Genomic DNA, 21,568 nt, shown 5'->3' on the forward strand with positions numbered 1-21,568 from the left:
CTTCACCAGATTATCTGTGGTTAACAGAATCTGCTAAATCAAAATCTTAATGGTTCTAATTTTTTCTCGAGTAAATTTTACTTCTGTGTTCACTCCTTAGAAACTTTTTGGAAGTGAGAACTTTGAATTTGCCAGTCTAAGGTGAGTGGGACTCTGGAAAAGATCCAGTGGTACCATGTCCCTTTCTCCTCATACCGGGGAGCTCAAAGTGTCTCTTTAGTAGAGATTCATGCATTTTCCGAATTTGCATTTCCGAATTTGCCTTAGTGCCAAATGGTATGAGAAATTCTGACTTTATCTTAAGCATCAAATCAGGAGTAACACATTTGAATTTCAGGGAAAAGGTCCCCGCCTCCTTTCTTATCTCTCCTCACATCCCAAATTGGCCAGATTTGGGATGAAGGGAGAAAGAAAGAGCATTATTTCCAACAACTATAAACCGTTAAACAAGAAGACATTTTCCTCTCTCCTTCTCCCCCCCCCCCCCCACCCTCCCGCTCCTCTGAAGAGACTGGAGTCAGGGAGGGAGAGAAAGAGATAGTGGACATTACAGGGTGTCAGATTACATACACAGAAACACCACACACAGAAACACAGACACAGAGACAAAAAACACAGAGAGGATTTTTTGAATCCTATGCACAAATTGCTTGGCCCTCTGATGTAAGGGAGGCCAGGTGCCGTGCTTTATTGGGGTCTTGGAGACCCTGCTTTTAAGATGATCAGAGGCAGATCGCTGGCTGGTCTCTTCCAGTTGTTTAGGAGACAGCTTTCTCTTACTAACTTCTTCAAAACTTTCATATAATGTGAGGAGTTGGGGGAGGGGCTAAAGGAGACTTCATTCTTTCCTCCAGATCATATTCTAAGTTGCCTTTTTCTGGTATCTTGTCCTTGGAGTCTACCGAGTGTGCAAATTCCTCCTCTTGCTCTGTTCCGGGAGCCACATCTGTAATTCGGGGAGTGATTGTACACCCCTGATCTTGGCCATCTCGTATATTTCTTATGAATGTGGCCTGATCTGTGGCAGTTCCTAAGCACTCCGCCTGCCGCGGAGATGGGCAGATCCACCCCGGTGTGCTCCAGCCACGGGCTGACCACCCGGATCTTCTCCACCCACTCTCTACATGTCCTTATATAAATTCTAACGCCTTGCTCCTTACAGACCTTGTAGATCTGGCAGGCGAGTACGCCTTTGTCCTCCGGCTCAACACGGGCTTTACAGACCTTCGGTCCCATCCCAAGGGCTCAACCTGTCTCCTTGGGTTCTGCCTGGTCTTCCGCTCCCCTTATCTAATGGGAGCAGGAGCGGCCTCACTGGTCAAGCCCCACGTTGGGCGCCAGGTGTCGGCGGCCGGACGGGTGTGCCCCACAATAGCACCCCGTTCTCCCCGACTACCGCCTCACACTCACCCTGCCCACGGGTCTTCGGACGTCTCCGGTTCCTCCCCCCGGGGGACGCGAGAGGAGAATCACCAGGCAGCTACCGGAAGCGACAAGCAGCTTTATTGCAATGGCGTACCAGAAATCTTACAAAAGTCCCACTGACCCTCTCTGGGGTGCTCCTTATATTGGGTGTTTCGGGTTAGCTCCTCCCCAGTTCCTCCCCGAAGGTGGAGCCCTTCCAGTTGGAGCCGCCCCGGTACTGACGTGACAGAAGCCACACAGGCACTGCTGCGTCAGCAGGTCCAGACTCCCTGGCGTCTCACTACCCTTTCAGGAGGCCCAGGTCCAGAGCGCCCCTAACATATATCTATGTGTATATCTGTGTGTGTGTGTGTGTGTGTATATATATACATATATATATATATACACACATATATATATATATACACATATATATATAAAAGAGAGAGAGAGAGAGCAGACAGGGTGAGTTGAAGATGAAGGGAAGATATCTAAAAGAAATAAAATCAAATTAAGGGATGAGAGAGGAACATACTGAGAGAGGGAGATAGGGAGAGATAGAATGGGGTGGATTATCTCACATAAAGGTGGCAAGAGGAAGCAGTTTTGTGGGAGGAGGGGAGAGGGCAGGTGAGGGGGGAATGAGTGAACCTTGCTCTCATCAGATTTGGCCTGAGGAGGGAATACCATACATACCCAGTTGGGTATCTTACCCCACAGGAAAGAAGAGGAAGGGAGATAAAAAAGGGGGGGGACGATGGAGGGGAGGGCAGATGGGGGTGGAGGTAATCAAAAACAAACACTCTCAAAAGGGGACAGGGTCAAGGGAGAAAATTCAATAAAGGGGGATGGGTTGGGAAGGGGCAAAATATAGTTAGTCTTTCACAGCATGAGTATTGTGGAAGGGTTATACGTAGTGATACACATGTGGCCTATGTTGAATTGCTTGACTTCTTAGGGAGGGTGGGTGGGAAGGGAAGAGGGGAGAGAATTTGGAACTCAAAGTTTTAAAAACAAATGTTCAAAAACAAAAAAAAAGTTTTTGCATGCAACTAGAAAATAAGATACACAGGCAATGGGGTGTAGAAATTTATCTTGCCCTACAAGAAAGGAAGGGAAAAGGGGATGGAAGGGGAGTGGGGTGATAGAAGGGAGGGCTGACTGGGGAACAGGGCAACCAGAATATATGCCATCTTGGAGTGGGGGGGAGGGTAGAAATGGGGAGAAAATTTGTAATTCAAACTCTTGTGAAAATCAATGCTGAAAACTAAATATGTTAAATAAATAAATCTAAATTAAAAAAAATTCTTAGTTTATCAGGGCAAAACATTATGGTATCCAGGTGTTAGGGAAGCTGGGTTGCACAGGGTAGAGTGCTGGACCTGGAGTCAGGAAGACTCATCTTACTGAGTTCAAATCTGGCCTCAGACAGTGACCCTGGGCAAGTCACTTAACCCTGTTTGTCTCAGTTTCCTCACCTGTAAAATGAGCTGGAAAAGGAAATGGCAAACTTCTCCTGTATCTTTGCCAAGAAAACCCCAAACGGGGCCATGAAGAATCAGACACGACTGAGACAACAGAACAGTATCCAGGTGTCAACCTGTAAGGTCTAGCCTCTGAAATTCATCTAAACAAGGCATTTCCATACAATAGTCTTGTCATATTCCATCCTCCCTGACCTCCTCCTCTTCTCTAGGCTAAACACCCCAGCTTTCTTCATAGGGCATGGTTTCCCATCGTAATAGCCTGTTAAAATAAATAGAATTTTTGATCAATCGGCTTTATAATGTCTTTCAGCAAGGCCAATAAGAATTTATAGGAAGTCAGGAGTAAAGATGATTATTTTTTAAAGGATTGTATGATCCATTGGGCAAGTCACTTAACCCCTTACTGCCCCAGACAACTTGTTAAGACTCTAAATTGCACTGGTAAAATATACCAGGAATACTCTATACCAATGAAATCATAGGACCCAGACCATCTGAAAACAACGTGGTCCTTGGGTTGGATAGATATTAACATGTTTGTGGATCTGTCTGTATGACTGTTTCTATCTGTGTGTATATTTCATATGGATAGATAACAAGCAGATACACACACACACATACACACATATACACACACACATACATGCACACACACACACATATATATCTATATATATATCTATATATAGTTAGCTATAGTTATTTCTCTGTAAACCTAGCCTGTGAGTAAGGGATAGAGTTACTGTGTGTTCCTCAGACATATACTGCATGGATAACAATATGCATGTGTCAGTAGAATCTCACACACATAGATACTCTGACTATAGCTAGATAAAGTGTCTTGTTTGTTCTTATCCAGTCTCCTGCTGATAAATCTCAGAGGATTCATGCTGGTGATGAGGTGATTCAAGTTAATAAGCAGACAGTGGTAAGTCTTAACAACGCTTTTAATGTTGTTTTGTTTTGAGCATCTTGCTACGTCCCCCTAGAATCTTAATTGGGTCTGAGGCAGTTTCCTTGTTGTTGCCTCTGTTGTTGACTTCTCCTTAAAGGAGTGATTTGTCAGACATAGGCTATATTAAAAGCAGATGTTCTAGATCCTTCTTTAGTTTTTGAAGTTACTTTTGGGCAGAATCTTCTTGTAGCCTTTTATAGTTATGACTTGCCAGCTTCTAGAGGAAGAAAATCATTTGGTTGTTTCAAAGAATTATTCCGGGACAATATTAGAACTTTTAATTGTTTTTACTTGCCTCTGTGCTTTGAAACCCCAAGGCACCAGATTTTGGGGTGTTAAAAGTTGTAGCTGAGGCATTTTTCACCTTTCTTGAGGTTCCCACTGATCTTGGTGGTTAGACCTGCTAACCTTCTAGTATGGTAAATTGTTACATGTCCTTTAAAGTGCCCACGTGTATGTAGTGTATATGGACTGTCATTGAGAATTTTCAGGTTTATTTTGTTTTGTCACTTCAACATCTTGTAATTTGACATTTTAAAAAGTATATATGTATACATAGATATATGCAGATTTCTCCTTCAAATAGTGATTCTGAATTTTGATTACCTGTTGAAATACTTTCCCCTTCCCCTCCACTTCCCTTTTGAAGGTGGGATGGCAATTAAAAAATCTGGTTCGGAAGTTACGAGAGAATCCTACGGGAGTGGTGCTCCTCCTCAAGAAACGCCCCACAGGTTCTTTCAACTTTACCCCTGCTCCGCTGAAAAACCTACGATGGAAGCCACCTGTTGTTCAGGTACCAAGAGCTAGTCTGAAGCTTGCGAACAAGCTAAATGGGCAACGGGTTCTTTTTCTTGGAGGTTGCAAGATTCCTGCTTTCCACCCTCTCCCCCTTCTCCAATATTCATTTTCTTTCATTTTTTGGCTACTAGTTTTCTTAATGATTTTTCTACATTAAGCTTATGAATTATGAATCTTTGGCTTCATTCTGTATAATTTTCAAGTAACATTCTTTTGAGCTTCTTTTTTAGAAAGCAGGTCCTTGTCTTTCACTACAGTCTTACCCCGCACCCCACCCCCCAAGAAACAAACGAGATAAACTCAGAAATTGTACACATATATGAAGGACAGACTTCCTTGGACGCTAGTCTCAGAACTCTTAGAATTGAAACATTAATGATTACTTTCTAAACATGGGAATAACACTAACATAATAGGAGACAGAATTTTGAGGGATTTAGAAATGGTTGGATGGACAGATACAGAGTGGTTGTAAATGGTCCAGTGCATTAGGGAGTCTTCAGAGGAGTAATAATACGTAGTTAGCCCTATGTAGCCTTCCTATTTTTAATCAATGAATTGAATAAAAGCATAGATAGTATCCACATCAGATCTGCAGATGACACAAAGCTCAGAGGCACAGCTGCCACACTGGATGACAGGATCCAAAAAGAGCTCAACAGACTAAAGCTTTGGGCTTGCTTTAATGAGATGAAGTTCGATAATGTAAATGTAAATATAAAATGTCAATGTAAAGTCTTACACTTGGTTGCCAAAAATCAACTTCACAAGTACAAAATGGGGAGGGGGCATGGTTAGATAGCATCTGAGTCAGCAGTTTAATGTGTTAGCAAAAAAGCTAATGCAGTTGCTTGCAGGAATAGGGAGGTGGTATTGCCATTCTACATACTTCCCTGGTCAGACCTCATTTGGATTTTTCACTTCTTATAGTTTAAGAACTATCTTTTTATAGGTAAGTATCCTCATAGATGAGCTGAGATCATTCAAAGGAAGGCAACCAGGTATAGATGCAGGCCCTTGAGCCTGTCATATCAAGATCTTCACTTAATAATTATTTATTTCCCCCACAGTATCTGCTCCTTGTGTTTGGTGATCCATAGACTTTTTTTCACCACGTGTGTACTTTAAAAAATTGATAATTAAATAATGAAGGGAAAATTTGACTCTCAATATAATTTTAAGATTTTGTGTTTAAATGATTGAAAAACAATTCATTTTATGCCTACTTTTCTCTGAAAATATGGAAACAGGTAAAATGAAAGTCACTATAAAGTTTATTTTTCATTTTCAGTAATGGTAGCTAACTTTTTTACGTGAAAAAAGATTCATTAGTATTTTGCACTTGAACGTAAATTTTTAAAATTGAGAGCGGGATGTTTTTAGAACAGAGTGTACTATAACACAGTGGCCCTTCATAGTTAATGGGATTGGGAATAGAACATTGTTTTCCTTCTCTGAATTCTTATACTCTGCTCTTAAAATACAGACCTTCACCATCAAGATGGGAAGAGGGGAGGAATTATGAGAGTAAATAAATTTGTTAATTAAAAAAAGAAATTTAGAAGAGAACTTCATAGGACTGAAAATTTTAGAGGTCACGTAGTCCAACCTTCTCATTTCATAGATGAGGAAATTCAGGCCCCGAGAGATTGCATGACTTGCCTGAGCTCACACAGGAGAATGAGCTAGGGTTTGGACCTAGAGTCCACATTCTAATTTCTGAACCATTCAGAACTTCTTTAATATAGCATTCAGCTCAGCAGTAACAGCTAATAACTAATAGTTATGTAGAAGTCCTTCAGGGTATCTATATGCCATCTCATTTGGTCCTCACAGCAAACTCTGTTATTGTTCCCATGAGAGAGGCTCATTTGGTCCTCACAGCAAACTCTGTAATTGTCCCCATGAGAGAGGCTAAGAAGCTTGTCTGGGCTCCCGTAGGTAGTAAGAATCTGAGGCAGGATTTGAACTTAGATCTCCCAGACTTTAAATGCAAAGTTTGGCTGGACCACACTGCTACTCAATGTAGGACTGAAGCAGTGTCTCAAAGGAGACACGCAAATGACTACTTGTCTTTTCAGGGTCTTTATCTCTAAAGAATATATCTTCCTTTCTTGGCTGTGGAGGTTGGAAACTTGTTATTGCTGTTTTAATTTTTGCCCAGTCAATTTCCTGACTTACCTCCCCTTATGATTCTAAAACTTATCCCTTATATCACATTTAATCATCTTTTGCTTCCCATGAGAGCCAACATGCCATAGTGGATAGAGGGCTGATCTTAGTGCAGATAGATACTGATTTTGCACTGATAGAGTGAATTCTGCTCCACAGCTTCCTATATTCATGAAAGCATAGGCCTCATTAAAAAAAAAGTGCTCCCCATTATGTATGTGTTCCCTTTACCTTAAGCCATGAAATTCCATTTTTGACTTTCTAGGATCCAAAAGTTCTCTTCTGAAATTATATTAGGAACAAAATAAGGGAGTATCTGTTTCTTAGTCTTATACTTGGTTAATGAAAAGTCACAGAGATGTAGGTAACTATTAAATGTGCTTGCCTTTCCAGTGAGTTATACTGTTAGGGGAATTTTTACTGAGGGGGAGTTGTTCAGTGACAGCCTTCTCATTTATGCTACTTAGGGTCTCAAGCTTGAAGCACGGTAGTAAGATAACTCCCAGTTAACTCAATGTTCCAGCAAATCAAAAAGATACTCAATAGTTATAAAACAATTGTAGACATTGAATTTGTCAAAGGTGAACAGACATTTAGAGATAGCCTGCTGTGGTCGAATAGTTTGGGTGGGGTGGGTAGGAAAATGTCATTTTCTATGCCTCTGTTTCATCCTTGAAAAGGGGGGACCTGAGATTAGCTAATTCTCTCAGTAAATACTTTTGGCCCCTTGGAAGATGGGACTATGTAACTACCTATCCTCGCCTTTTTTCTCTCTGTTCAACACTCACCCATCCTTTAGGACCCAGCTCAAGTTCTACTCCACCATAAAGTTTTTCCTTATATTACTCCAGTTCTTTCTCTTTTTTTTGGAGAAATCTTAGAGAAGTTATTGTCTGTTTAATTAATTTGACATTTAGTGCAAAATTTTTATTTATATTTAAATCTCTTATCAGTTTAAATTAATCTTCAATAGGCCTTTCACATATTTGCCTTGTCTCCTCCATTAGACTATACGCTCAAAGACTATAAGCTAGAGGATGTCTAGCACAATGCCTTACACATTATAAACACTTGAATGTTTGTTAATTTCATTTACCACTGACATCAACCACCTGGCTCTTCTCTCCTCATTCACAAAAAGGTGCTGTTAAATTCCAAACAGGCAAAGTTGCTGATTTCATTGAACTAGTGCAATTTTTTAGTGTTCTTTGAGTTCATACTAATTTCAAAATAATAAAACTAAAAATACACCATGGTTCAACATTTCAGGTTGGACATTGATGAGCTAGAGATCATTCAGAGAAGGAAAATTATGTCACATGTTGATGGAAGAACCTGGCAATCTTTTAGCAAGGAAAAGAGAACAGAGGACATAAAAGATGTATTCAAATAATTGAAGGATTGTTGCTCAGAACTGGACTTGCTCTGATTGGTACCAGAGGGTATAATGAGGAACAATGGAGTGGACATTGAAAAAGAAATAAATTTAGGCATGAGGTCAGGAAAAACTTAAATCAGTTGGAGAAATCCATAAGTGGAATGATCTACTTTGGGAGGCAGGGAGTTCTTTCCTTCTGGAAGCAAAAACGAGGATGACTATTTGTTGAATATGTTGTATTAGATGAAGTTCTTGTTCATGTATGAGTTGGTCTAGATTTTCTTGAAGGTCTCTTCAATTCTGAGATTAAAAGTCTTAATATTTGTTTGCTGAATTGTAGAGGGACTCTTTTGAATCAACAGTGACATTTAAAGATGGTCATATCTTTTTAAAAATGCCGCAGTGCCACATACAGTTGCAAGTTTTAGGTTATTGTAGGAAAACATGCCAGCTGACCCTATCCTCTCCCCTTTGAGAATGTTGGGGAATGGCAGGACCAAACATTTGCAGGGAGGAGGAAGTAGAAATGATTGCTAAGGGAACCAGTACTCTCCCTATATTATCTGCATCACTGGAATGTTTTTTTTTCAGACCTCTCCTCCACCTACTACTACCCAGTCCCCAGAAAGTACCATGGACACATCACTGAAGAAAGAGAAATCAGCTATTCTGGATCTTTATATCCCTCCACCACCAGCTGTCCCCTATTCTCCCCGGTATGCAAGTAATCATGTTTTGGATACACAAAGCTCCTTTTCACTGTGGATTTTTAATGGCACATATTGAATAGCACATATTACATGTATTTTTGTAGGAGTGAATTTTGAAAGCATTATTGCATAAATAATTGAAATTTTTAGTTGGAGAAAGAAAGGTAATATTCTATTCATAAATTTCTTAATGTTCCCTCTTCCCTCATGGCTAGTATAGAAAATTTCAAATTGGTAATGAGTATGGGTCTGACCAAACATATTTTGAAGTTTGAGGATTTGAGATAAGGTATAAAATCTGTGCATAATCAGATATGTTCAGTTCTTCATCTTTGATGATAAAATTTATCTTAATTATTCCTAAACGGACAGAGAAATGAGGTAGTAATAGAGTACAGTGCATACTCTAATAAGAAGACAATGTTAAATTTGGGTCAGCAGTGACATTCTGTACTTTTTGAAAGTCTGATATTTCAAGGAGAAAATAAACTCAACTGTAGTGTTCACTGCCTAATCATAGAAAAGAAAGAACTGCTCTCCTAACTTTTCTTCTAGGTTCTTATGAGCTATTTAGAGAAAAGAAATGGTAAGGATTAGAAGATACCTCCATTACTCTCTGTATATCACAGAAATATAGCAATGACATAGAATTACATAGAAAAACAAAATCCAATCTGCCATGTATTTAAAATCTCATATTAGCCATGGTTTGTCCACATCCTCAACTCCATTATTGGAACTTAGGTGGCTTTCAAAAACCATCATCCCCACATGGTAATAGAGGTGGGAAGATGCAAGAGTAGGGAGTGAAATCTGCTGATATGGAGGAAGAAGTCAAAGAAAATGGAATTTTCAAACTAGTTGGAGAAACCATACAAACTCAACCAAAGGAGCCCTTTTCAGAGCAACATGGCAGCCAACTTCAGAAGGGGGCATAGATTAGCAAGGAAAAATAATGTTAGCTGGGGTTGTTCATAGAAGATTTTTCAGATAGGTGAGTTCCAGTTTATACTTTAAAAGAGGTAAGGGACATGGATTCACAGGAGGTAGGGAAGGTAGAGGGTATTCCTAGTGCACAGAGGAACACTCAAGTGGGTTATTTATACATATCAAAACTTCTCAAGTGATTCAGGCAGATCAGTTATTTGTTTCAGTACTTTTTGCATTTGTCTAATAGGCTTTGTTAATAGAAATCACTTAATACAAATTTAGCTACAGAAGCTATACAGCCTTTTATAAGATAGCTTAGACAATTTGACCTTTATCATTGTCTGTACTGACTTCTGAAAATAGTCAAACACTTTCTCTTATTAGAATAAAGAGTTCTTTGTGCTGCCTGGCATGTGTACATATAGTTAGATTTTAATTAATGTATTTATGTGTCTATATAGGTATACATATATATGCATACATGCATATATACATAATATATACACACATACATATGCACATATAAGTATATACATATATATATACACACACACACATATATATATATATACACATAAACACACACATATGCACAAATCTATCATGCACGAAGAATATTCTCTCCCCCTTGAATCTTGGCAGGAATCTTTCTCTTGGCATGGGAGAAGTGATTTAAAAGATTACATTCTTAACTCCTGGCCTGATGGGATTCTTGTTATTAGCCAACTTTTCCAGCACAGCAGAGACTCTGTAGTTTAAGTTGCCACTGTGACCTCTTTAGAGCAGTATATTTGTATAATTCTGAAACATAACAAAAATATTTCATTTTACATTTCTTTGAAAGGGACTTATGATAACAGAGATCTGAGGGGATTTGTATTTATTTTCAGAGGCACTGTTGGTATGGAATAGTTGTTTTATTCAATTCATTTCAGTAAGCATTTATTTTAAGTGCCTGCTGTATCCCAGGCACTGTACTAGGCACTGGCATTGCAAAGACCAAAATGATGTACTTCCTGCTTTTAAGGAGCTTTTTATGTGCTCCTAGGAAACAGGATGAATTGCTTAAATATGTGAGGACAAACTTCAGTGGACACACCTCAAAATCTAATTGGATCATAGATTAAGAGGTGGGAGGACAGTTAGACATTATCAGTCATTTTACAGACAAGGAAACTGAAACCCAAAGAGACTGAGTGACCTGCCTAAAGACACACAAACAGTAAGTGCCAGAGCCAGGATTCAGATCCAGGGCTTTAGATTCAAAAATCAGAACTTTCATCTATAGATGAATAGTAACTGTATGCTGCAATTCCTCTTCAAAGTAACGCAAGATACAATGATTATTTCACTTCAATGTCATGTTAAGGGACCTTTTTGAATTAACGTAATTGTTGGATGTGAATTTTCAGGGATGAGAAGGGGAGTTTTGTTTATGGAGGCCTCAGTAAATGTAAACAGCCACTGCCAGGTTCGAAGGGTTCGGAGTCCCCGAATTCCTTCTTAGACCAGGAAAGTCGAAGGCGAAGATTTACTATCGCTGATTCAGATCAGTTGCCTGGCTATTCGGTGGAAGCTAATGTTCTGCCCACAAAGATGAGAGAGAAAACACAGTCTTATGGTGAGTTTATGGATGTTTTCTTTTGTTTGGTCTTTTACTTCTTCCTCTTCCCCTCCCCCTTCCTTATTTGGAAGTGCTGGTTGAACTTGGCACACTCTTAGGGTAATCTGAGGAAAACGTAAACTTCAATGAAAATCTAAGTATGAAACCATGTATTCATCTCTCTAAAGTGAAACCTTGTTCTGTCATTACTCTATCAAAGCCCAGCTGGATGAGATCAGATTACGCTTTTAGCTTTTGGTACATGCCTTTTAAAATTTTGGGTCACTATGTTCTGTAGACATGTAGCCTGTCATTCTTTAGGCCCTTTGTCTAATTGCTTGCCTTATAAACAGAATGCTTTGGAATACTTTCCATATTCTTCAAGTGTTACTGCTACTGCTTAAATACTTGTGGCATTATGAGTGGAATGACTTCTTGGTGTTCCGGAAAATTTCTGTTAAGTGTTAACGTTCATGCCTTGTCATCTTCTTTCTCTTGTCTATATAGGGAAGCCTCGGCCTTTGTCAATGCCTGCAGATGGGAGCTGGATGGGAATTGTGGACCCATATGCCAGACCTCGAGGACATGGAAGAAAAGGCAAGTTGTATTTTATTTTCAGACAAACCCAAGGAGTTCTCAGCCCTTATCTGAGAGGATTAGCCAATAGGAGTTCATTTAAACATGGAGCACAGTTTATTTGAGAGTGAGTGAAGAGATTTCGGTTCTACTCCCCAGCTCTTTTTTTTTTGGAGGGGGGAAGGCAGGGCAATTGGGGTTAAGTGATGCACCCAAGGTCACACAGCTAGTAAGTGTGTCAAGTGTCTGAGGCCAGATTTGAACTCAGGTCCTCCTGACTCCAGGGCCGGTGCTCTATTCACTGCACCACTTACCTGCCCCTTCTACTCCCCAGTTCTGCCAAAATCTCAGTACTGGGTTTTTATTCACATTTTGGCATCCTCCATGCTCCCTGGGAAGCCTTGAAATATTTTGGTGTCACCAATAATGTAGAACCAAGAAATAGTTGGCTAATGGGTTGAATTTGACTCTGCGCCATTTGTCCTTTCTAACCCCATGGGATATGAGCACGCTAATCCTGGCCTCTTTATTCAGATGTGGGCCTGTCTGTGAGGTCTTACAGCCACTTTTTATAACCTGTGTGATGTTAAGCAAATCAGCTATAAGATCAGAGAGCATGATTCTGAGATCCCTACCAGCTCTGGATCTGTGATCCGTTGGGTTGGAGTTGGGGGATAGACATGCAGTGAATTGGTATTCCACAGTCCTTCTAATGAATTTCTTGAAAATAGTCAACGTGTGGTATTATGCCTTGTAGTGTCAGGGTACTACAATTTTGTCCTCATTTCCCCTGATTTTGTCTTTTTGTTAAATAATGGGTCTTTCCGTATAATATTGAAATAAATCCCTAGCCTTCTTTGACTTTTAGTGATTGTAGTTATCATTTCTGTATAAAATTCAGAAGTGTTATACAGATAAAATAAGGTGAAGTATGAAGATAATATATATGCAAAATTCCAATTTACTGTATCTGTCTGAATAAAAGCCTTACTGCCCTCCGCTCCCTCCCCAAATCATATCTGTATCAAATCTGAGACAAGTATATGTGTAGATGTTTAAAATAATCCATTAATAAACTCGTTAAGTTTAATTTCATTTGGGGGATACAGCCTATATGTGGCTTGATATGACACATTAAAATCTTCTAGGGTTGATCAGCAGTTTTAAGGATTTCTTGCCAACTTGGCAAAGGTTGTCTCCTTTATTTAGCTGCTGGTTAGCATACATATCAGGAGTATAGCATATAATAAAGAGAAGAGTGGAGAGAAGAACCCAGATCTCATTAATGTTCCCTGTCACCATTTTGCAAATTGTTATCATTGGAAAATCAAAATAAAACCAATAGATATTATTGAGTGCCTATGATGTGCTAGATGCTGGTAAAAGAAATAGGCCATTAAGGATCTGATAGACTTGTTGATAACATACATGAAGGGTAGAACATTGAAAAAGTAAAAAGAGTAAAATAATTGAAGACAGTAAGACGTCAGAAGACCATATGGACAAGTGAGTACTTACAAGAATTTTGAGGTGGGTTTTGAGTGGTCGGTTTGGATATTCATCCAAATTATTCTGACTATATTAAAACAGGTGAAGATGCCCTATGCAGGTATTTCAGTAACGAGAGGATACCCCCAATCATCGAAGAAAGCTCCTCCTCCCGGCATCGTTTTTCCCGACCTACGACCGACAGACATCTAGTCCGGGGTGCAGACTACATACGAGGCAGCAGGTGCTACATCAATTCAGATCTTCACAACAGTGCCACCATTCCCTTTCAAGAGGAAGGGAGCAAAAAGAACTCCGTTTCATCATCCAAAAAATCTTCTTCCACAGAACCATCACTACTGGTCAGCTGGATCACAAGGCTTAAGTTGTTGACTCACTGAGATTTGCCTTTGTCCTGAACTCTGTCACCATCTTCTGTTACTTAAGTGCCTTTGTTCCTCAGCTGACCTCTTTGTACTTTGACCTACAGTATTATGTAGTGACCTTCTTGTTCATTTTTATTTTATTTTATTTTATTTTGAAAGCAAGGTTTGGAGTAATTGGACAGGAATGAATTTGGTAGGTGTAATGGTGGTGGGCAGAAGAGGAGGAGAAAACAAAATTCAGAAGTATATCATCGTCGAACAAGAAGATTTTGGTTAGCAGCTGGAGACAACTCTGAACTGAAAGTCAGCGTGATAATTTGATACAGGAACAGATAAGGGGACTGTTTTGGTGTGTGGCAGCACTTGTACTTATTTTTTTTTGTAATTATAATGATGGGAGACCCTGTGGTCGTGGAGATATTATTTTGGGTGGGGGGCTTAGCTCCATGGCTTCAAAGAGCCAGTGGGGAAAACACCATGTTCTTTGTGGAAAAAAGCTGTGTGTTCTACAGCTGAATAATATAGCAGCTTTGACTTGGAAACTTCAAGTCTGGGAAATGTTTTTTGTTTTCTTTGAAAGCAGAGAATAATGTTGGGGAATTTGTTACACTTGGTCATTCCCCTTTTGGTGGAAATTTCATTGCAGGTCATTTAATTCTGGAGCATACAAGCACCCATTAGCTATGGTTTACTACACATGCAAGAAATACATCCTCCTTCAGTGGTTATTTGTGCAGTTTTTGGTCATGTTAGTACGTACTGTCTTTAAAGGGAGAAAAAAGCTATAAGATTGATTTGCTGGTAACCAAAGCATCTTTCAGAAAAATAAAGCAATTGGTCTTTAGGCTTATGAGTGACTCAGCAGTTTGTGTTTTCAACTGTTAAGTGTCTTTATCCTAGGAAAGAACCTTTTATCAAAATTTTGCTATTCAAAGATACCTTGGAAATTCTAATGGTCAATAATTTTCAAGTAGACCTGGTATTTGGGGGGAAAAAAGTCATAAAAGTGTTAGGATATAAATTGTGTTTCAATGAATGTATGATATTTTATTAGAAGAAGAAAAGTCTTATTGTGTTAATTTAAGTGTTTAAATATAGTTGTATATTTTTCTTACTCTTATCAAATTTGTAGTTGTTATGTTTCTGTTACTGCGCCATGTATAAATTAGACAAAGCCAGGGGCAAAACTTCTTTAATAAAGGCAGATTTTCTGACTCCCAAGATTTCTCACAGCATTCCATTTATGTGAGAGTTCTTGGTGGAGCTTCGGATGGGGAGGGGTAATCAACATGGAGTGGAGTATTGATAAAAAAACAAACAAACATGGATTCAGAAGGGAAAAAGACCCTGCAGAAAAAAGGGACTGTTTAGGAGAGCTGACCCCAGGCAGCGCTAGCCTGTTTATGGAAGCTATTTCTGTCAAAGGTTCTCTCTCCACATTTCCCCACCTCAATGCTTGGAAGTTTCTCATTTTATTATTATCCAGCCTGAAGTTAGTCATTTGAATCTCTAATAAAAAGCAACTCTTTTTTAAAAATTGCAAAAAATCTTTAGAAGAGCCATTTCCCAATTTATGGGCACTTATCTGTTTCCAGGCCTTTTTCACAACCAAAAACGATGCTAAAATGCTTGTACTTAAGTCTTTTCCCTTTATTTAACCTCTTTGGGGTATGTGGGTGTATGCATGTGCATGTATATGCGTGTGTGTGTGTGCACGCACGCACATGCATGTGCTTACATGCATACTGCCCAATAGTATTACTGAGTCAAAGGGTATGTATGCCCAGTTCAGCACTTGTTGGGTATATGTTGGAGTAGGTCTGACTCAGTCCAGTTCAGATTCAGAGTTGGAACAAGATGAAACACTAGTATGTCATTCGAACAATTAACCAAAAAAAGGTGTACTTTTCCACAGCATAGAAAGGATACTTTATCACTTACCCACTCAGTTTGGGTAGATGAGACTTCTTACCTCATCCTCTGCCATCTTCATGAAAATATATTTGGACAGCAGGGTAGGCAGTGGTAACTTGTGGTGTCAGGATATTCAGCAAGTCTGAAGGATTCTAACTCCACATGGGATGGCTTTTTTTAATATACTTAGATGTCCAGAAAGTTATGCCTTGCCAATACGGCCAGAGGTTACCAAGAAAGTTCATTAAAAGGATATGTGCCGCCCAAATCTTAGCTCCCTGGGTTAGTCAAATCTTGGGGCAGCTTTATTGCTTACAGCAGAATAGTTCTAAATTTCTGTCCAGAAGAGCTGGATTGATTGACCGCTTCACCAATAGGGTATTAGTGTACTTGTCTTATCACATTCCCTCCAACAAATGTCATTTTCCTTTTTGGGGGCTTCTTTGGCAGTCTAATGGGCAGAACTAATTTTGTAATTCTCTTATTAATTGACTTGGAACATTTTTTCACATAGTTGTATGATAACTTACTTTTTTTCTTTTAAGACGTACCTGTTCATATCTTTTGATCATTATCTGTTGAATAATGCTCTATTCTCAGGTATTTATAAAGATCGTTAATTCTTAGATACCAGGCCTTTATTTTTTACTATAATATTTTATTTTCCCCGCTTACATTTTAAAACATTTTTTAAAACATTTTTTAAAAAGTTTTGAGTTTCAAATTATATCCCTCCCTTCCTACCCTCCCTGCTCCCTGAGATGGCAAGCAATCTGATATAGTTTATACATGTGCAATCATGTAAAACATTTTCATATTAGTAATTTTGTACAAGAAGACTTGATTAAAGGAAAAGGAATGCATGAAAGAAAGACGTTAAGAAAGAAAGTGAAAAACAGCATGCTTCAGTCTGTATTCAGATAGTATCAGTTTTTTCACTGGAGGTGGGTAGTATGCTTCAGCCTTAGTCTTTTGGGATCGTCTTGCATCATCGTATTGCTGAGAACAGCTGAGTCATTCACAGTTCTTCATTGTACAATATTGCTGTTACTATGTACGTTGTTCTGCTTCTGTTTGCTTCACTTTGTATCAGTTCATGCAAGTCTTCCCTGTCCGAAATCATTCTGTTTGTCATTCCTTATAGCACAATAACATTCTGTCACAATCATATACCACAGCTAGTTTAGCGATTTCCCAATTCTAGGGCATTCTCTCAATTTCCAGTCCTTAGCCACCACAAAAGGAAGCTGCTATAAATAGTTTTGTGCAAATAGATCCTTTATCTTGATGTCTTTGGGATATAGACTGGGATACCACGCCTTTATAGAGAAGTTTGTTGCAATTTTTTTCAGTGAATATGTTCCCTTCTAATTTTAACTGCATTGATTTTATTTGCATGGAAACTTTTCAATGTTATGTAATCAGAATTTACCACTTTATTTTCTGTCATCCTCTCTATTCTTTGTTTCATAAAACTGCTCTCATTTTCCGTAGTCTTGAAAGGACTCTTCTTCCTTGTTACTCTGTTTATGATATGACCTATGATAGTTATATATTAGATCTCTCTGGAGTTAATTATGGTACAAGATAAGAGAAGGTCCCAATGTAATTTCCGCCGGACTGCTTTCCCGCTTTCTCAACATTTTTGTCGAATAGTTCTTATCCCTTTAGTTGAATTTTTTGGATTTGTGGAACTTACACGTGCTAATACGCTGATGTGTTTTATTACATCAAGATCTCAAGTACCTGCTCAGTTCTACTGACTGACTTTCTGGCTTTTAATCTTTAGCAGATAATTTGGATGATTAAGGTTTTGTAGTGTACTTTGAGATTTGGTACCATTCACTTTATTTCTAGATTTCTGTTACTGTAAAGAGCAATATTACGACTGTTTTGGAATACATCGGACTCTCACTTTTGTCTTCGACTGCCTTTCGATGTGTGCCCAAGAAAGGGATCATCGGGTCAAACGCTTCTGGACATGAGTGCAAAATTCCAAATTGATTTCCTAAACTATTGGATGAACTCATGGCTTACTAATAGCAGTGTATTTCTGGGCCTGTCTTCTGACAACCCCTACACCATTGACTTCTCAGTTTTTGTCATCTTTGGTAACTTCCTGGGTATTAGGTAAAGCCTCAGAATTGTTTTAATTTGCTTATTCTTAGTGATTTGGAATATGTTTTCCTAGGGTCATAGGTAATTCACTATTCTTTTGAAAACTTTTTGTTCATATATTTTGGCTACCTGCCAATTATTGAATGACTTGACCATTCCTTTTTGTCACCCCAAACATAGAAAAAAATATAGAATGGAAAATGCTAGGTTCCAGTTTTCCCTCTGTAAAATGAGGTTATTGGATTGGATGACCTGTAATACTCTTTCCTGCTCCAAACTCTCTGTGCTCATGTACTGCTAGATGGAAGAATTGCCAGGGACCTCTTTTATTGAACTTTTAGAGACTTGCCACATCAATGAGTTAGAGAATGTTCTGAATAGATGGAGACAGAGCTCATATTATATTGAGCTTGTGTGTTTTGGGCTGAGAATAATTTAAACTTTGTGTTGAAGGAAGTCTACAAATTCTTTTCCCTGAAGAAATGTCCTATGTTAGTTTTCTCATTAAAAAAATACTTTCAGTGGAAAGCAAGGAAGGGTCCAGAGTCCAGGCCCCCCACCCCCTCCAAAGCAGTGCTCACTTTTTATGAAAAGTGCTATGACTCCATTTCTTCCAAAATAATTTGTTGCTTCCAGAACAGACACAGCTGCAGTAAAAATGTAACAAAAATATTTTCCAAAATTGGTTAAAGATACCAACTATATCTGAGGCACTAGTTTAAGTGCTGGAAAAGTTAAGTGCATATTCTTCAGCCAAGTAAACTATAGCCATTAGTCACTTTGCATCAGAACAGGGGGAAACTTTTTCTATTGAGGACCACAAAACCACAAAGTTAAATGGAGGGCTGTCCACTAGTATCATAATATATCACATGTATTAAAAATAAAAAATAGTATATCTAAATTTTACATTTTTCCCAGACTGTGCACACAGTAGGTACTTAATAACACATTCCTTGAATTGAATACATAGTACTTTTTGGTCATTATGTATTTTCACATGTGCTCTCATAAAGTAAGTAGTTCACCTACCCATTTTGCAGTTCAGAAAACTGACCTCAGAGATTGACTTGCTCAGAGTCATATACCTAAGGTAGAATATAGCTTAGCTGGGAAGTCCAACTTGCCCTCAATCTCGAAGACACAGCCTTAGCCCACTAATGGATATTGCCTCAGTAGAAGGAAATTTTAATGGAAAAAATCCCACATATCCATTTCTAAATTAAGACTAGTAAGCACAAAGTTTATTCAATAAATAAGATGAATACTACAGAAATGTAGTTCAATTTTATAGTGTGGTCAGTTGGAGTGAAATAAGGCTAGAAGAGGGAAGGTGGAGAAAGAGAAAAGCTTACTTGAAATTCAAAAACCTATTTTATTTATTAGCAACTCATGTTTTCATAGCATTTTATTCATATCATCTCATTTGACGCTCCCATTATCCCTGTGAAGTAGGTAGTGCAATTATCATAATCCCCATTTTACAGACAAGGAAACAGTCTCTGTGAAGTTAAATTATTTGCCATCATCACCAGCTGGAATTTCAAGCCCGGTCTCCTGACTTTAAATCCAGGACTCATCGACTGTATCATACTTACTTTATTTCAGTGGAGGAAGGGTGGGAGGATATTTGCCCCTTTACATGAAATAATGTGAAAATATTGTCAGGATATGTTGTAAAAAAAAGATTTTAACTCCTACTTAAATTTGGAAGAAATGTTTTGTCTTTGATGATTCTCTCCATTTTTAACAGAGAAATGTTAACTTGAAAATGGAACAATTGTTACATCTTATTTTACAGGGGAAATATTAACTCCCCTCTTGTGCTGTCTTAGAATATCACTACTTAAGGACTTAGAGTCATGTTTTTTTGTAATGATAGACATAAATATGGTGGATCATGTAAATAAAGCCAAGGGCTATGTGTAATGTTGGTTTGGAGATCCTCCCCATCTCCACTCGTGCTTTATAAGATCATTTCTCAGTAATAGTAAATTCATATTTTTGTCCCCATCTTCACTTATGTTTCCTAGAATACTTTTTTTTTGAATGACCCCAGCATAGATTGCTCCTTTGGAGATTATTTGGGACCCAGACTTTTGAGAAATGGAATGAGCTGGTTGAGGTATGGTGCTACCACCTGGCCTAGTCAATGATTGGTTTAATTGCTTTTCAGAAATACTTAGAATATCTGATAATGTATGCTTTCCAACTTGATGGGAAAGGAAGAGTCTGAAGAAAAATAACCAGGAGTGGGTTAAAAGGCAACCAGGGATTTTTTTGTTTCCCAAAATAGATACCTTAAAAAATATTAGTTCATGCTGACGAGGATGATATCTGAAAACTATGATAATTTAAAACCATGTAAGATCTAGAATTGGTACCAGATGGAATTTTAAACGTCCTAAAATGCAGCAGTTGTCCAATAAATATTTGCAACTCTTCTAGCTGCCAAGTACAGCCCGGGTGTGTGTGGGGGGGTTGTTCTATTTATCCTTGGCAAATGCTGGAGCTGGAAACATTCTGCTGTGGCAAGGGCAAATTGAACCTGGAGTTTCCAGAAAAATAAGAAAAAAAATGGTTGCACCAAATTCAGGTTAGTCTTACTCAGGGATAAGAAGATAGTAAAATTATGTTGACCAGAAATGAGTCCCAGGTATCTATCTCCTGTAAGGAGTCTTAAGAATGAGCAAAATCTGAGGGTTTTTTTAATATCTGGTGAATATTATTGTCCATGATAATAATACTAACTACCATTTATGTAGTGCTATAAGGTTTTGAATATCATTTGAAATGAAATACTATTTCATTTCACCTTTAACTCTGAGATGTAGTGCTAGTCTCATCCCCATTTGACAGATGAGGAAACTGAGGCAAACAGAGGTTAAGTCACTTGCCCAGGGTCCCATGGCTAGTAAGTGTCTGAGGTCAAATCTGAACTCAGGTCTTTCCGACCCCAGGTCCAGTGATGTATCTACTGTGCCACCCAGCTGCTTTGAGGGAGATGGTGTTGTGTAATAGAATAAGCATCAGATTAAGAATGAGAAGCTATCGGTTCTGTTCCCAGTGTCAGCAATTATTAGTTGTGTGGATGAAGGTGTGTGGTCACTTTGCATCTGTGGGTCTCAGTTTCCTCATCTCTAAACTGAGAGGAGAATTAGATCATCTTAAAGGTACCTAGTAATGATTTTGTGAAATTCTCAATTTACATACCAGTCATTAACCTAGGCTGTATGTTGTATACTGTTGGTGCATCGATTTATTTATGAAGACTTCATAGATTTCAAGATTTCAGGCTTTGATGATCAACGAACAGGTTACGTCTTCAGCCTGCTAGACACTTGTCATCCAAGGCTTTTTGATTTCTGCCCAATAAAGACAAATGGAAAGGTTGCAATCATAATGATCTCCTGGCCACAATCATGCTGTTCTCTCACCAACCCTGTATGATACCACTTCACTTTGTTTCAAATTCATTTGCAACTTGTAAAAAAATAAAACCTCTGGAAATGAAATTAGAATTAAAATTTAAAGACATGAGAAAGTTGGTCTTTGAAGCCATAAAAATCTGGGTGTGATATATTTTTGCTATGTGACCTCAGACAAGTCTCATAACCTCTCAGGGCTCTCTGAAACCCTCTAAGAT

General features: G+C 38.6%; 1 protein-coding gene across 1 annotated transcript in view; it reads left to right on the top strand.

Moving 5' to 3' along the window:
• The window catches only part of CNKSR3 (CNKSR family member 3), a 113,954-nt gene extending 98,939 nt beyond the window's left edge, over nucleotides 1-15,015 (top strand). Inside the window, exons 8-13 of the mRNA XM_036766660.1 lie at nucleotides 3,751-3,819; nucleotides 4,496-4,642; nucleotides 8,789-8,913; nucleotides 11,250-11,458; nucleotides 11,948-12,037; nucleotides 13,607-15,015. Coding sequence (XP_036622555.1) covers nucleotides 3,751-3,819; nucleotides 4,496-4,642; nucleotides 8,789-8,913; nucleotides 11,250-11,458; nucleotides 11,948-12,037; nucleotides 13,607-13,905 — 939 coding nt within the window. The 3' untranslated portion in view covers nucleotides 13,906-15,015. The remainder of the gene's footprint in view (nucleotides 1-3,750; nucleotides 3,820-4,495; nucleotides 4,643-8,788; nucleotides 8,914-11,249; nucleotides 11,459-11,947; nucleotides 12,038-13,606) is intronic.
• The last annotated feature ends 6,553 nt before the right edge of the window (nucleotides 15,016-21,568 follow it).

Source organism: Trichosurus vulpecula, chromosome 7 (genome assembly GCF_011100635.1).
Source record: "Trichosurus vulpecula isolate mTriVul1 chromosome 7, mTriVul1.pri, whole genome shotgun sequence".
In the NCBI taxonomy this organism is placed as follows: domain Eukaryota; kingdom Metazoa; phylum Chordata; class Mammalia; order Diprotodontia; family Phalangeridae; genus Trichosurus; species Trichosurus vulpecula.